The 14,194-nt window shown below is 44.4% G+C and overlaps 1 protein-coding gene across 1 annotated transcript in view; it reads right to left on the bottom strand.

The window, feature by feature from the left end:
* Positions 1-6,424, bottom strand: part of SVOP (SV2 related protein) — a 30,537-nt gene extending 24,113 nt beyond the window's left edge. The window contains exon 1 of the mRNA XM_006015151.2: positions 6,390-6,424. Within this exon, the coding sequence (XP_006015213.1) occupies positions 6,390-6,424 (35 nt within the window). The remainder of the gene's footprint in view (positions 1-6,389) is intronic.
* Between the last annotated feature and the right edge of the window lie 7,770 nt (positions 6,425-14,194).

The raw sequence follows: 14,194 nt of genomic DNA, 5'->3' as shown, positions 1-14,194 counted from the left end.
GCCCTGAGCACAAGGGGTGGGGGCTCATGCTGCCAGCAGTGATTGTAAATACAGAAACTTGTGTATCAGCAACTGAAAGGAGAACTACCAGCTTAGTTCACATTGGATACCTCACACCATACAGTTATCAGAGAGTAAGAGCTTTCAGTTTCTTCCTCCACTGACTTATTCTGAACATGAACAAGTGACCAAAAATGATCCTAGCTATTTAGGGCCTGTGGTTCACTATTCAAAATTGTTTAATCTTTTCGCCTTTCCAATTTACATAGGATCAAGGAACACTGAAATGAGTCAACTGTTTGAATAGAAATAATGAAAGAATAGAAGTAGTATGTAGAAGGGATCATATTTACATTCATGGACTCCTCACATTCACCATCTAGGCAAAAAGAAGAACTAGTCCATTTCTTGCATTACTTTATGAATCCTGCTTCATTATGTAATGTTTAGCTGCTTGCCAAATTTCAAGATTACTGCTGTCCCCTAGGACACAAATCATTCTTCTGAAAGCAATGTAGAAAATTAAATTTGGGCTATTTCTACAACAAGGACAATGCATTTGAAATTAAACAATGCAACTATATTTAATCCATGTTGAGTGCGTGTGCAGACAGACAAGCAGCCAGAAAGAAAACTACTGGCAGAAAATAGCCAACAAACCATCACATTTAGTTAAAACTGGGCGGTTAACAAGAGGGATAATATGTATAATATAATGCATATTCACATGGATGCTGTGGATTTCTGTTCTCCTTGCAGAGTTGCAGGCAGCAACCTTCTTTGATACATACATGATTTTGGTAAGCTAGATACTATGCATCCTAAGAAGAGGCTGAATGGGCAGCACATGTCAGAAGGTGGCCTACTGATGAAGAATCCTCAATTCCCAGGGAAGCAAAGGGGCTCGCACCACCTCAGAGTTCAAGACACTTATCTTGGCCAATCATTTTGTTAATCTAAAATGATGGAGATACCATAGCTAATAATCACTCTGAAAACAGTTAGACTAAAATTGTTACTAGACAAGTCCAGAGGTCTGTGCTTAGTTTTCACTAGGTTTTGACTCATTCTTTACTCTGGTGTGTTGCCAAGAATTTGCCTGAGTAAGGCAAATACTTGAATACTGAGCTTTGCACTGAGCTAACATGGTAACATCTGCAGCGCCAAACAGGAAATGCTTTTGGATAGAAGGCGGCAGCACGGGCCCCTCTTGTCTTCTGCACAGCAGCAAAACAAGACTACAACCCAGTGCTTCAGAAAGCTCTTGGCATTAGGATCAGCTTCTGCAATGGCTGCAAGACCACAGTCATCAAGGCCTACGAGCCTTTTGGGCATACAAACGAACAGTGAAGAAACAGGTCCAAAAAGGTTTGTGTTTTGTTGGTCCCTGGCCTCATCTCAGCCTAATGAAGGAAAAAAGGAACCCCACTTATAAGGCTATATAACAGAGCAAAGAACCACGGCTCAGCAACCACACTGAAACCATCATTCAGATGGAGGTAAAATACTGCAAATATTTTTGCAGTGAATGGCACAGCATATTAATAGATATCAGGCAAATACTTTCCTTGAGAGAGCTCACTGTTGTAATAACATTATAGCTTCTTTCACGATTTTTTATGCATAGCAAAAACAATGAACCTGTGACCTATGGTTTTTAAATGATTTCTGTATGTTTCCTTGCAAAGATAAATTCACAACTGAGAAAAATGGCACTGGGCAACAAGCTATAATTGCCTGCCATTTTGAACTTTAGCTTCTTCATGTTTCCCTTAAGAAAAAGCAGTCAAGTTTGGGGCATTTATGTAAAATTATTTTAGAAATAGATCCCACAAGGATAAAGCTATTTTCAAACATACTTGCTCAGTTCCTGGCCTATAAATATTAACAGTGCACAACAAAATGCAGATACGTGGATCTAGTAAAACACACGGAGAATAAATACGCCATTTAAAGATTTACAGACTTGTGATTTACATATTGTTTACCAAAAAAAGGAGGCAATGTTTTTATTCAAAAACTTCAAAGCATGCAGGGGAAGAAAAAAGGATTTGTTTTACGGTCTTCCTGGAACAATCCTGAATTTGTGATCTGGGGGGGTGCAAAATTTAACTGGCTTCTTGGGCAGTTAAAAATACCCATTTGTCAGGGACAGGGAATACCTTTTCCTGGAACTTAAGGCCTTATTTCGATATACAAGGTTATTTAATGAATGCAGTAATCACTTAGCATCTCTTGTAATTAAGAGCTTGGCCCAGCACAAGGACAGACTAAGCACAAGTCTAAGAGTGATGAATCAGAACGGGAGGGCTGAAGAACCCAATTCTGTATGAATGAGGGTGCTGCAGCCTGACTGCCGGGTTACTCCTCACAAGGAGTGAAGGGAACCCATGCTGATGGTCACTCTTGAGCCCAGGTCAACCAGGACACACTCATTCTTTGCCCATGTTCCACAGGATCCCTCATAGAGGCCCTGGAACCATCAGCTCCATGTGAAGCTTGGAACAGGTTACCCAGGGAGGCTGTGAAATATCCATCCTTGGAGGTTTTTAAGACCCAGCTAAACAAAGCCTTGGCTGAAATGATGTAGTTGGGGCTGGTCCTGCTTTGAGCAGAGAGTTGGACTAGATGTGACCTCCAGAAGTCCCTCCAAACCCTCATGTTCTACGATTCTAAGGACTCCCTATACCTAGTACTTAGCCTCACTTGAAACCCTGTCATCCCATTCATGCTTTCGTATGGTTCAAAAATCTTGCCTTCCCTGCTGCGCACTGTAGAAGGAACTGCAGAATCAAGGTTCAAGTACTTAACAAGTAACACAGACCCTGACAAATCAAGAAACAGGCAGTAAATTAAGTATGTCTTCTATACCTCTGATCTCAGATCTGTGCTCTGCGATTGAGACCCATCAGCAATATCGCTGGCCTGCTGGACAAGCAACTACTGATCAAGGAATCAAACTGATATTTTTTCTCACAGCAAGAGTTCAGCTATCCCTCATAGAAGAGGGCATCTACCTTAGTCTTCTTTCCATATCCAGTGGGACCAACATAAATGATGCCAGAAGTCAATCAAGAAGAAAAAGCTGAAACTGTAGTGTCTTGTCTATGCAGGAAATACCAACGTTAAACCTCATGCAGCTGGGATTTGCTACACACATCAGAAAGCTGTTCACCAGTGCTTTTTCACAACGGCCCTTTCTAAAGTCACACTTGTATACTTGGCTTGACTGGTTTAGAGCCAAGAGCAACATCCATTGTCCATCTTTTTACTTTCACATGCATGGAAAATATTCAGGGCACAAGTAGAGAGAATTTGTGCCAGATCTAAGCCAAAATGCACAATGTTTAACCCTAGGTAACAGAATCTTTAAAGCTGCTTTCATTTCTTCTATGCCCTCTGTAGCATCACTATAACTTAGACACCTGGTATACTTGCAACTCTTGAAAATGTAAGGACAAGAGGTTGTTGGAAAGAAATCAGCCTAGTATAGCTGTGGACCTTCAGTCCCTGGCTATTTTAATTCTGCCCTAGCAGTGAGGGTCTTTATCCTATCCATTTAAGGGGCATCAAAACCAAATTATCAGGCATCCTTGCAAGCTGCAGCAGCTGCAATCAGACATGCACAGGCGACAGTTTTTAAAGGTGAACTGAAAGACTTTCCATACTTGGCAAGACCTGAGTTCTGCATTTCCCTTGCAAGAGCTGATGACACCATTGATACCCAGAACGCAGCAAAGTGCTGGGGTGGCAGCAAAGGACCTTGATCCATGAAAAAACAACAGGGGCTGATGGCTGGACTCCTCAGCCCAGGCCGTCCATGTGACTGGACTGCAGGCGCTAAAAGGGACCGTGGAGAGGTGCAGCAGATGTGGCCTCCTGTTTTGCTCTGTTGAATTCAGGTAGTCCATGGACCCACACCACATTGTTGACCCAGCTGGTCACAGATAGTACTCCCCCTATCACCTGCTCTCTGGAGGTGCACTTTCACCACTAAGATCTTTGCAGCATGTGGATGTTTGGGCAGAGCAGTGTCTGCCTGTGTGGGGCTCCCACTGCATCCGCTCCCTTGAACAACTGAGGTGCAGCCTCTAAGACATTTTGAGATCTTCCTAAAGTACACAGAGTATCTCAGGATTTGATCAAGGTATTCCTTACACTGCTTTCCCATTGCCATCAACTTCTGTAGGAGAACCAGCATACTTGGTCTCAGGACTTCAGGTCTTTGCAGGTGAGCAAAGGCAGAACAGATTTTCGTCCATTTTTGTTTTTAAAAAAAAAATCATACCCTTATACATTTTAACCAAATTATATCAGATGAAATCCTGGGCTTGTTGAAATTAATGCAAAAACCAACTTCGACTTCAAAGGAATAGAATTTATTTAATCATTTGGGAGGTATGAAGGATTTTTGCATCTAGTTAAAATAAGGAAGCTTCTCAGTTCAGGTTTATACTCCACTTCATTAATAAATTGTATTCTAAATTCTCCTAAAATCATTTTTATCTAAATAAGACTAGAGTTGCTTTGAACTTCTTTTTGCTGGCCCTTGGAGGTGAAAACAACTGTTTACTATTTCTTTGACATTTCTCTGAGATTTGTCATTCTTACAAAATGTCAGCTTTTCAACAGAATGAAGATGCAGGTCTTATAGAGTCTGTATGTCCAGCAAACGAATACTGAAAGTTTTACTCTGTGAAAAGACTTTTTTGATACCAGAAGGCAATTAGCATGAATGCTTCAATCATACTTTATGTACAAAAACTGTATGGGAAGTGAATCGACTTGTTTCCTTGTGTACTTTCATTTTACCAGCATCATTATGCAGACAGTAAGTCAAGATCCCAGAATGTCAGCACTCCTAAAACCCAATCCAGAGTCCACTGAAGTCAACAGGCATCCTTCCATTGATTTCAATGGACTTGGAATCTGGCTTGTAGTAGTCCATTACCTTTTGAGCTTATAAGTGAAAAATCACTCCTACAACATATCAGGGTAATTTTTATATCATAACAGACTGTACACAAAAATAGGTGCTAATAAATACCTTTCTATTAATAAAGAGTCTGATCCTCCAGCCACATATTAATTACTGTTTATTACTATTTGACATGCATCCTGAAGTAGTGCCCAAAGCCTGGCCAGGGTCACAACTGAGCCGGATTCTGGACAAACACATAGTAAGTCATCTGCAAATTGCACAGAGTTCAATGGGAGTTCTGCCTGAGTAAAGACCGAAAAACCTGGCCCCAAGCATCATCACAAAGAATAAAGCATTGCTTCTGACTAAATAACCTAGGAAACTGAGGAAAGAAAAACACACCAGTGCTTCCTGCTGCATACCTCAGAAATCTCTCAGCCCTGAGGAACCTCAGAGAGCTGCATTTGTGTGCAAGACCTCGGAGTGCTGAATACAGCCAAATGCACCTTCAGTCAAAGGCATTTTAGCCACTTCTTTAAAAAAAGGATAGAAAAATAGCCTAAAGAAGGCATGCATCTATTTGATGTTGACCAAGGAACTGAACATATCCAATATATAGTTTTCAGCATTATTTAAAGTTCATGTAATCCTGTCTACCTGACTCATTAGAAATGTTACTGAATGATCTATTTTGTCATTAATATAATCCCATCAATGTTTGTAATTCAGTTCAGGCCATTATTTTTGGTTCTCCTCAGTCACTGTTTTACAAATACGGCTATGTTTCAGCAGCACAGCAACAGTCTGGAGGAAAAGGTAATTATTTTTAAAGGAAATACCAGTATTTTGTGTTCAGAAAAAGCACTCCCAGAGGTAAGCCAGCAATAACGTTGCTCTCAGCTCTTTGCACAGATCTAGTATTCACATCCCCAAATGGCAAGGTGTTTGCCACGTAAAATCATTTTCCCTGGGCATTGTCTGCTTCTTCAAACCACACAGTTTGCACATACCAGCGACAAATATACCTTTGCAGAAAGGTTGAGCTCTGCAATTACTTCACTGCATGAAGTAGGCAGCGAGGAAGATGCCTTCCCTGGCACACTATTGTTTACAGATGCAATCCACATTGCAAATGCGTTGCTACAGTTTCCTCTCAACAGAACCCAGTGCAAGCTCTGAGTTTTTAACCCCCCGTCCCTCCGAAGTTCCAATAAAAATACAAATCGGGCGAGTTTATGAAGCCACCACCCCCCTCCAATAGATCCAGGGATAAAGCAGAAAAGATCCAGGGTCAAGGAGGCTGAACCCGGGCAGAGAGACAAGGAAAATGGCCTGCTTTTTGGGCCTAAGCCATTTCCAAGGAATACTTCCCACTACAAAAAAAAGGAACAGTAGGAATCGCAATCAATCTGCAGTTTGCTATAAACAAAAAAAATCCCTTTGTGTCCCTCTTCCCTGTGCTACTTACGGTAGCTGTCTCAGCTGGAATAAATCATCCTCCATTGCCAGGCTGCGTTGGGTAGAGCTGCTCTCATTGCTCTTACATTGTGGTTAATGGAGAGCAGCTGGGATCTCAGGAGCTGGCTGCTGGACAGCTCCCTCCGCTATAGCACCAGCCACCGCTGCTGCCACCGCCACCGAAACAAAGCAGCAAGGGGGAGGGGAGAGGAGGAGGAGAAGACCTGGAGAGAAAAGCAAGAGCTGCTGACTGGGATGGGAGGCAGGGGTCTGTTCTGGCCACAGAAACGCACAGGCTTCATCCCCCCCACCAGCCCTTGGTTTATCAAGCGGCGTGCTGCTGTTTTGCTTCAGTGCTTTATCTGATCCTTGCCCTCCAAGGTTGCAGGCCCTGAGATCAATATTTAATGCAGAAACATCTGCTCATTTGGAGGCTGTAATCTCAGGGAATATTAAACACTGCCAGAGAGGGAGGTTAACAGTGGCAGGAAGAGCTCTCCATATAGAAGGGGACTCAGAGCTGCCACTCCTCACAAAAGGGGCAGCAGAGAGTCCTGGAGGGAGCTAGTGTGGGCCAGGAGGTTGATTAGCTTATTGTCCTGGAGGAAATGGGAAGGTTTTCAAAAAGTTAATTCAGAAAAATGATAGGATACAGACAGGGAGAATGAGGATGGCACAAAGGTGAGAAGAGAAGTCTCTTTACATGACTGCTTCAGGAACTGGCAGATGTTAATAGCGGAGGTCATGGACCAGTAAGGCTGGGGCAGAGCTGGTGGCACCTGAAGGTTCAAATGCCCTATAGCGCGTAACCCTCCTTGAAAGGCAGTAGGACCTAGGTGCTTCTGGAAATACCAGCCTCAGGGCTTGGTCCTGCCACCTCTGAAGCATGCAAAATCCCATGAACAAAGTTACTCCAGTGCACTCTTGCAGACTCAGACTCTTCATATGGAGATTTCTTGGAATAATCTGTTAGGCCAGAAAACTGTCCACTAAGTGATCTAGTGTAGAGATGCCAATGTGCTTATGCATGTGTATGCCCCTGTGCTTCACACATAATTAAATTATTTGAAAGCATGTACTCTCACCCTGGCATAGATTCATAGATGTTAGGGGCTGGAAGGGACCTCACGAGATCATCGGGTTCTTCCCTGACAATTTTCTTCTTCGAGTTTTTCCTATGGAAAGGGATAATTTTGCTGGAATGGGCTGCCAAGAGAGGTGGTACTATCACCTAACTTGGAGGTCTTCAAGAGGAGGCTAGACAGACACCTGGCTGGGGTCATCTGACCTCTGCCCTTTTCCTGCCTGGGGCAGGGGGTCGGACACGATGATCCTTTGGGGTCCCTTCCAACTCTACAATCTATGAATCTGTGTGTGATTGTCCATATCACACACTTCTTGGCACACACAAAGGAGAAAATCACAGGCAAATAACAACAGAATCATAGATAAATAGGATGATAAGGGACCTCAGGAGGCCATCTAGTCCTTGCTCATGGAAGGAACATCCCAGTCTAAGTCAGGCTAGCCAAGTATTTGTCTAATCTGCATTTAAACACCTCTAGTGATGGATATTCCACATACCTTCTGCAGGTAATGGGTTCTAGGTGCAGAACACCTTCCAGGTTAAAAAGTTCTTCCTAAAATACAACCTAAACCTCCCTTACTCACTGTTCTGTTTCCTTCTGTTACTGGCTGCAAGTAGGTGGATGAGGCAGAGGAACATCTACTGAGCCACGTCAAGCCTGGTGATCTTTGGGGAATCCTGCCCAGCATATCTGGAGATGTACATGTTGAATGCCTGTCCTCTTTGTACTGACCAGTCTCCCACGCCCAGCGTGGCTAGCTCGATGGCTATGCTGCTACAGTCTCCACCCAGTCCCCCTGCCATTCCTATGTGGGCCTTCCTCTGTCAAAGGAGTCAGTAACACAAGGAAGAGCAATAGAGCCTGCTACAATTTGCTATTTTAATTCTTTGCAGCTGTAGCAGGAGCACGCCATGAACAACTGATCTCTAGTACAGCTCCTTTCTGCTCAGCCTCTCCTCACTGGGCAAATGTCTTAATATTTGCACTGCAGACAGAGATGAGGTGCCAGGCGCTACGTAGCAGAACATGTCATGCGATACATTTCCTACCTTCTATAGCAGTGGGTCTCAACCTGTCTGGACTCAAGGCATTCACTGGACTAGAGGCCTCCATCATAACTTATGTGAATGCACTGGTGCTCAATTTGAAAAACTAATTTATACACTGTGGTGCTTGCCTCCTTGCAGAGGGGCTGGGGGAACAGCCAGGCAGGACAAACTGAGCCTGCACTTATGTGCTCAGCTTATCTCCCCACACCTTGGAGCACCTTTCAAAGGATCTTGAATCCCCCTGGTTGAGAATCACCACTCTATAGACACTAGAGTGCCTCTCTCCCAGAGAGGTACTCCATTATAGGAAAGCCACTTATTGCTACAAAACCACTTGACTTGAAGCCAAGCATTCCATATAACCCAAAATGGCAATTTTGGAGTTTTCCCCTCGAAAGACTGAACAAGAACTAAAAGTGTCGCTCTGTCTGGCATTTACTTGAAGCCTCCACTCCTCTCTCCACATTCCTGGTCTTTTCTGCTTCAGACATATAAACCTTCACCAAACAATAGCCCTAGAACGCCCTGCCCAGTCCAGAACAACTCCCATCTCAACTCTGCCTACTGCCTGGCCCAAAAGGAAAATAAAATGCTGGTGCTTTAAAAACAACCTAGCCAGAAAAGAAACCATTAATCAAATTACAATCAATACAACCTGGCTTATTTCTATGTTTGCAGTGTCTTTTCATCAAGGTATATCACATAACCAAATCAGAACAATGTAATATTTCCTCACTGGAGAAGATCATTTGTTGTTATAAAACTCATCACCGTCCCAAGTCCTGTGTGGTTTTGGATTAATACTACCCCAAACTGTAAGTACCAGCATCTGTATCCCACATGTTAGGGGTTCCAAAAAGCCAAAAAGCCAGAGAAGTTCATTTAGAAGAATCCTTTTTCAACTCTGAAAATAAAAAATGCTCCTCTGTTGACTACTGAAAGGGTTTCAGGTGGTCTTCAGCCTTCTTGTAATAATCTTGGTCTTCAAATTCTAATCCAATGTAGACTGTGGGGAATTTATAAATGCTAAAATATCCTGGAATCTTTGTTGGTTTCTGGGTATGCTGGGAGCACAAGTCTCCTTGGGTTCTCTGCCAGTTCAAATGGTTTAGATGGGATCTTTTCTTTCCTTCTTCTAACTACTAGCTACTCTCTAGAGAGAAAATAGAAGGTTCCAAACTACATATCAGAGACTTGCACTAGATTTGAATAAATTAGTCTATGTTTGGGCTACGTTCTGTAGCACCATTTGAACTGGGCCACTCAAATTGGCTGTAAGAAATTCACATCTCTTCATCTTCCCAGCTGTTGACCTGAGCTAAATAAGATTCCCGCAGATGGTGGGGTTTTCTACCAACTGAGCTGGAACCTCTCTTCTCTGGGGGCTACAAATAGTGAAAACCATTGTTCATGTCCTGTCTTGCCCAGATCCTCTGGGCTGACTTCTGCTGTGGTTTGAAATCCCTAGATTTCCTTCTAGAGTAAAATTTGGAGTCACTTCAGTTGTGATGAACAGCACCTCTCATTTCTGTTAGAAAGAAGAACAAGTGAAGGAATCAGACAATAAATGCAGTTGTGGTTAGTTTCAAAGTATGTGCAGAGCCCTGTTTCCCAGTATACAGCATGAATCAAACAGAAGGCAATTTCTTTACCAGCAGCTCCAAGCCCCCTCTAACTAGCTCTCAACCAAAAGCTTCTGTTTTCTTAGAGCCACAGGCCAAGAGCTTGACCAGACGCTTTCTTCATGCCTTTGCTCTCTCAGTTTCTCTGGCCATTTTTGTTTTGTTTTCAAGGCTTCATTAAGAAAAACAGCCAAGGAAATATTTCCATGCACATATGCCTTGAATGTGGGAAGTTGCTATAGTTTCAGCTGTTTCCATAAGGAGCTTAATTATTTTCTATGAAAGGTAGTGGTTATTCCTAACCCAAAACAATATTAAGTGAGCTGTCATCAGCTAGGATTGACCAGCCAACAAATTTTCATCTGGAGTTTCAAGAACATTTGTGTTTTCTCTTCAGAAAATCATGGTTAATGCAACTGTAGTGCAACGCATTAAAAGATACAAGAAGACTGCTCTGTTCCACGGGGTAAAATGCTGCTGATAAATTCAGCACAATGAGGGGAGTTATTGAACAGAAGCTGCTGAAGGAATGCAAGCATTATGAGTTTTAACCAGAGTGGTCCCAGTGGAGCAGCCTGACCTAGTCCCAAGACAGATTTATCCATGAAATTCTTTCTGAAAAGATGAGATCACAGCAACTACATGTGTCTTCTCCCAAAGTCTTGGCAGCAAATGGTGGTTTTCAAATACAGCATTAGTTTCAAAGGTCACTGCAGAGCACAGATAACTTTTCTTGCACAATGCAGTAACTATATCATAGCTTTTCTCAGGAAGCCTCAATTGTTCCAATAAATTAAGGGTTTAAAATAACAATATAAAATTCTCTCTCTGTCCCAATCCTTTTGCCCTGAGCATTTAATATATATTAGACATTTATGAGAATTATATGTTTGGTAAAGTATTCAACAGCTGCCAGGCCCAGGTTTTGTTTCTCATTTCCTTCTTATCTTTTGTCTCCTGCTCCCTGCAGCCTATTCCCCCCTACCCTTCCAGCTGCTCTCCCCCTCATAACAGCTGCTCTTCTGTCATTCTGCTGCATGCTGAGCTACATCAGGCAAATGGGGACTCAGCCAGAAAGAAACCAATATGCCAGACATTTGGCCAACAAAAGCCATTAGAATCAATTTAGTAATTAGTTGAAAATGACAGAGACTGTTACCTGCCAGGGCCACTAATAATGAGCAGCAGCTGCCATCTTGAGGCGCTTTCTGAAAGTCCCATGTACTGATCAGTCTAGATGCAGGTGCTGTCCAGCTGTCTCTTTTCACAGCAGCAACGTGAAGCACTTTCTACAGTGAACAGGGTATTTTTTAAAAACGAATGCCTACAAAACAGAGTGAGATTCAGATCTGTTCTTTGCCTGCCATTCACAGTGCAGAGGAATTAAGATTCAATGAAGCCGCTATAGGTCAGCTGCATAAATGGCAGGAATTTGGGGGTTGCTGACTTCCAAGTATCCCCAGATACATGAATTTTGGAATTGTAACAGGAATAGGAAAGGGTTCTGTCAGAGCTTTGGAACAGGAGATACCACAGCAGACATGGCACTCTGGTGAGCAGAAGATATGGAAGAAAACTTCAGCCGGAACAGTCTCTGCACAGCAGTAGCAGTTCCTAAGTAGAAACACTGCCACCTACCATGTGGGAAAAGCCTTCCCTGGCTTCTCTCACACAATACCTCGGCACTATGCCTGTTTACTTTGGTTTTGCACTGGGCAGCTGTGGACTTAACTGAATGTGTGTGCAGGCTTCAAAATTCCCAATACATATTTCACAAGGACAGTGGTTCTGTATCAATGCCTTTTGCTAGAATGTTGTGCCCTGAGATCCATATTACCCGTGTGAGTGTGGATGAAAACCAAATGCCCTGCAGGCAGCCTGAGGGATGCAGCTCCCTGCCCCGCACTTAGGCATTTGTGATGCCTTTGACTTGAATAAAAGACATACCCAAACCTGAGTGCAGTCCTTTCCCCCCATCTTTAACCTGCATGAGTTGTAACTACCATAGTCAGCATTTGTTCCATTAACATCAACAGGTAACTCAGCTTTTCAAGGCAGGAGGAGTCATTTTCTCAATGCGTCGACCTGCACTTTTAGTCACATCCTCTTCTATTACTGATAGGACTTCTCCTTGCTCCCACAAGTAACTTTGTTCTGTAAAATTGAAAGAACCCATAAGAGCAAGGCAAACAGGATGTGATATTCCCTGCTCCCTTGCCAGCTCCCAGGGCCAGTTAAGTCACAGGAGAAAGTGCTGAGGTCCATATCATTGACCCGGCTGGCGAAGGGTCAGTTGCAGTATTAATGCTGGTAATGGACCGGGAGCAGCGGACCATTACTTTTGGGAACCACCTTCTGGTAACAGCCCCTGCAGCCTGTCACCCCACTGTGCTACCACGGTGTCCCCCACCACAGCCCAGCATTGCCTCCCATCCCCAGGCCAGGCCTCAGCCCTGCCACAAATCATGCTGCCGGGCACTCCCCTGACACCGTGGGCAACAGCAGCCCCTCCCTTTGCAGCTCCCCAATGCACAGGAGGGTTTCACTCTAGATGAGTTTTCCTCTCATACTTCCCTCACGAGCCCAGAGGTGATGGCTCTGCCTAGTATCATGGCAGGGGATGCGGGGTCCTGCCCATCTCCTGGACCCTCACCAGAAGGCAGTTCCCAAAAGCAGTGGTCATCACCAGCAGAAGGGCTGCACCTGACCCACGGCCAGCCGCGGCAATGTGGGTGTTTCCCCCTGCTCCAAGCCTGGGATTGTGGTGGCAGAGCGGCTGCCCTTGACCTCTGCCCCCGCCCCCGAGTCCAGACGCAGGCACAGACCCCCCCTCCTCGGCCTCAAATCGCTCTGGTGAGGGTCTAGGAGACAGGGCCGGATCCTGCCTCCCCTCCTTGCTTCACTGGAGTGGTCGACCATGATACTAGGTAGAAACGGCACCTCTGGGCTCAGAAGGGTTTTAAAGGAAAACTCATTTAGGGCGAGGAAACTCATCTCTCACTGCCCACAGTGTCAGCATGGGCAGCATCCACCCACCCTACGCACTACTGCCGTAACACTTCATTTCTCTGTGACTAGGCCTGCATCACCTGGGGACGCTCAGGGCACAGTACAGGCAGTCCTCAGACTTACGACACAATTCATTCCTGAAAACCAGGTCCTACGTTGAAATGTAATTTGGAACTAATTTTCTCAGAAGCAACAATGTTATAATGGTTCCATCCAGGAAGAGCACGCACCAACTGCTGCAGCTTCCTGAGCCTGACGAAGGGTTTTTGAACCCGAAAGCTTGGTTAATAACTATTCTCCAACCATTTGGGTTGGTCTAATAAAAGATATCAAATTCACCCAAGGAACCTTGTCTGCCAATGTTATAATGAGGGATTGGTTCCTGAACCAAGGCCTGATACCCTATTTTCACCAAAAATACCCCAGAATTTTGTACTCAATCAATTATAGATGAGTACTGTAGCTACATTAATGTATTTATATTGCAAATAGCAATCATATTGATTTGGAAGGACTTCTTTGAGGTGACTTTGCTAGACTTTGTGAAGGGCTCGTGGCTGGAGTCTTCTCAGGAGTCCTGGCGGCAGGTTTTTCTGGAGTCTCGTCTGCTTTCTTAAAGAAAGTGTCCGAGTAAGTTTGGACAGACGTTCTCCAGGGAGATGAGCAACACCGTGAACTTGTTCGCCGGCGTGGCATCGCATCGGATCAAGCGTTGTAAGTCGAAACTGACGTCATAAAGTTGAAACAGGGTGTCAGTTTATAAATGCTGTCAGTGCGAAATGCTGTAAGTTGAGGACTGCCTGTATGTATGTTGCCACCATCCTCAATGATGCACGCAGGGTCATAACAGGCTAAAATTCACCGCGGTTCCCTGCCTACGCGCACTATCCGGCATTGCCTCACGCGAGGCCTGCTCCTCACACCAGGGATGCAGTGGTTTCACGCTCTCGCGAGACTCCCCCCGCGCGCTCTCAGGGGTCCTTAGCAACCGCGCGCTACCGTTGCTAGGGGCTGTCCGTGCGCTAACCAGGCCCGGCCGCGCCACTT

Source organism: Alligator sinensis, unplaced genomic scaffold (genome assembly GCF_000455745.1).
Source record: "Alligator sinensis unplaced genomic scaffold, ASM45574v1 scaffold628_2, whole genome shotgun sequence".
In the NCBI taxonomy this organism is placed as follows: Eukaryota; Metazoa; Chordata; order Crocodylia; family Alligatoridae; genus Alligator; species Alligator sinensis.
Note: the sequence above shows the minus strand (reverse complement) of the source record. Positions and strands in the feature narration are given on the sequence as shown.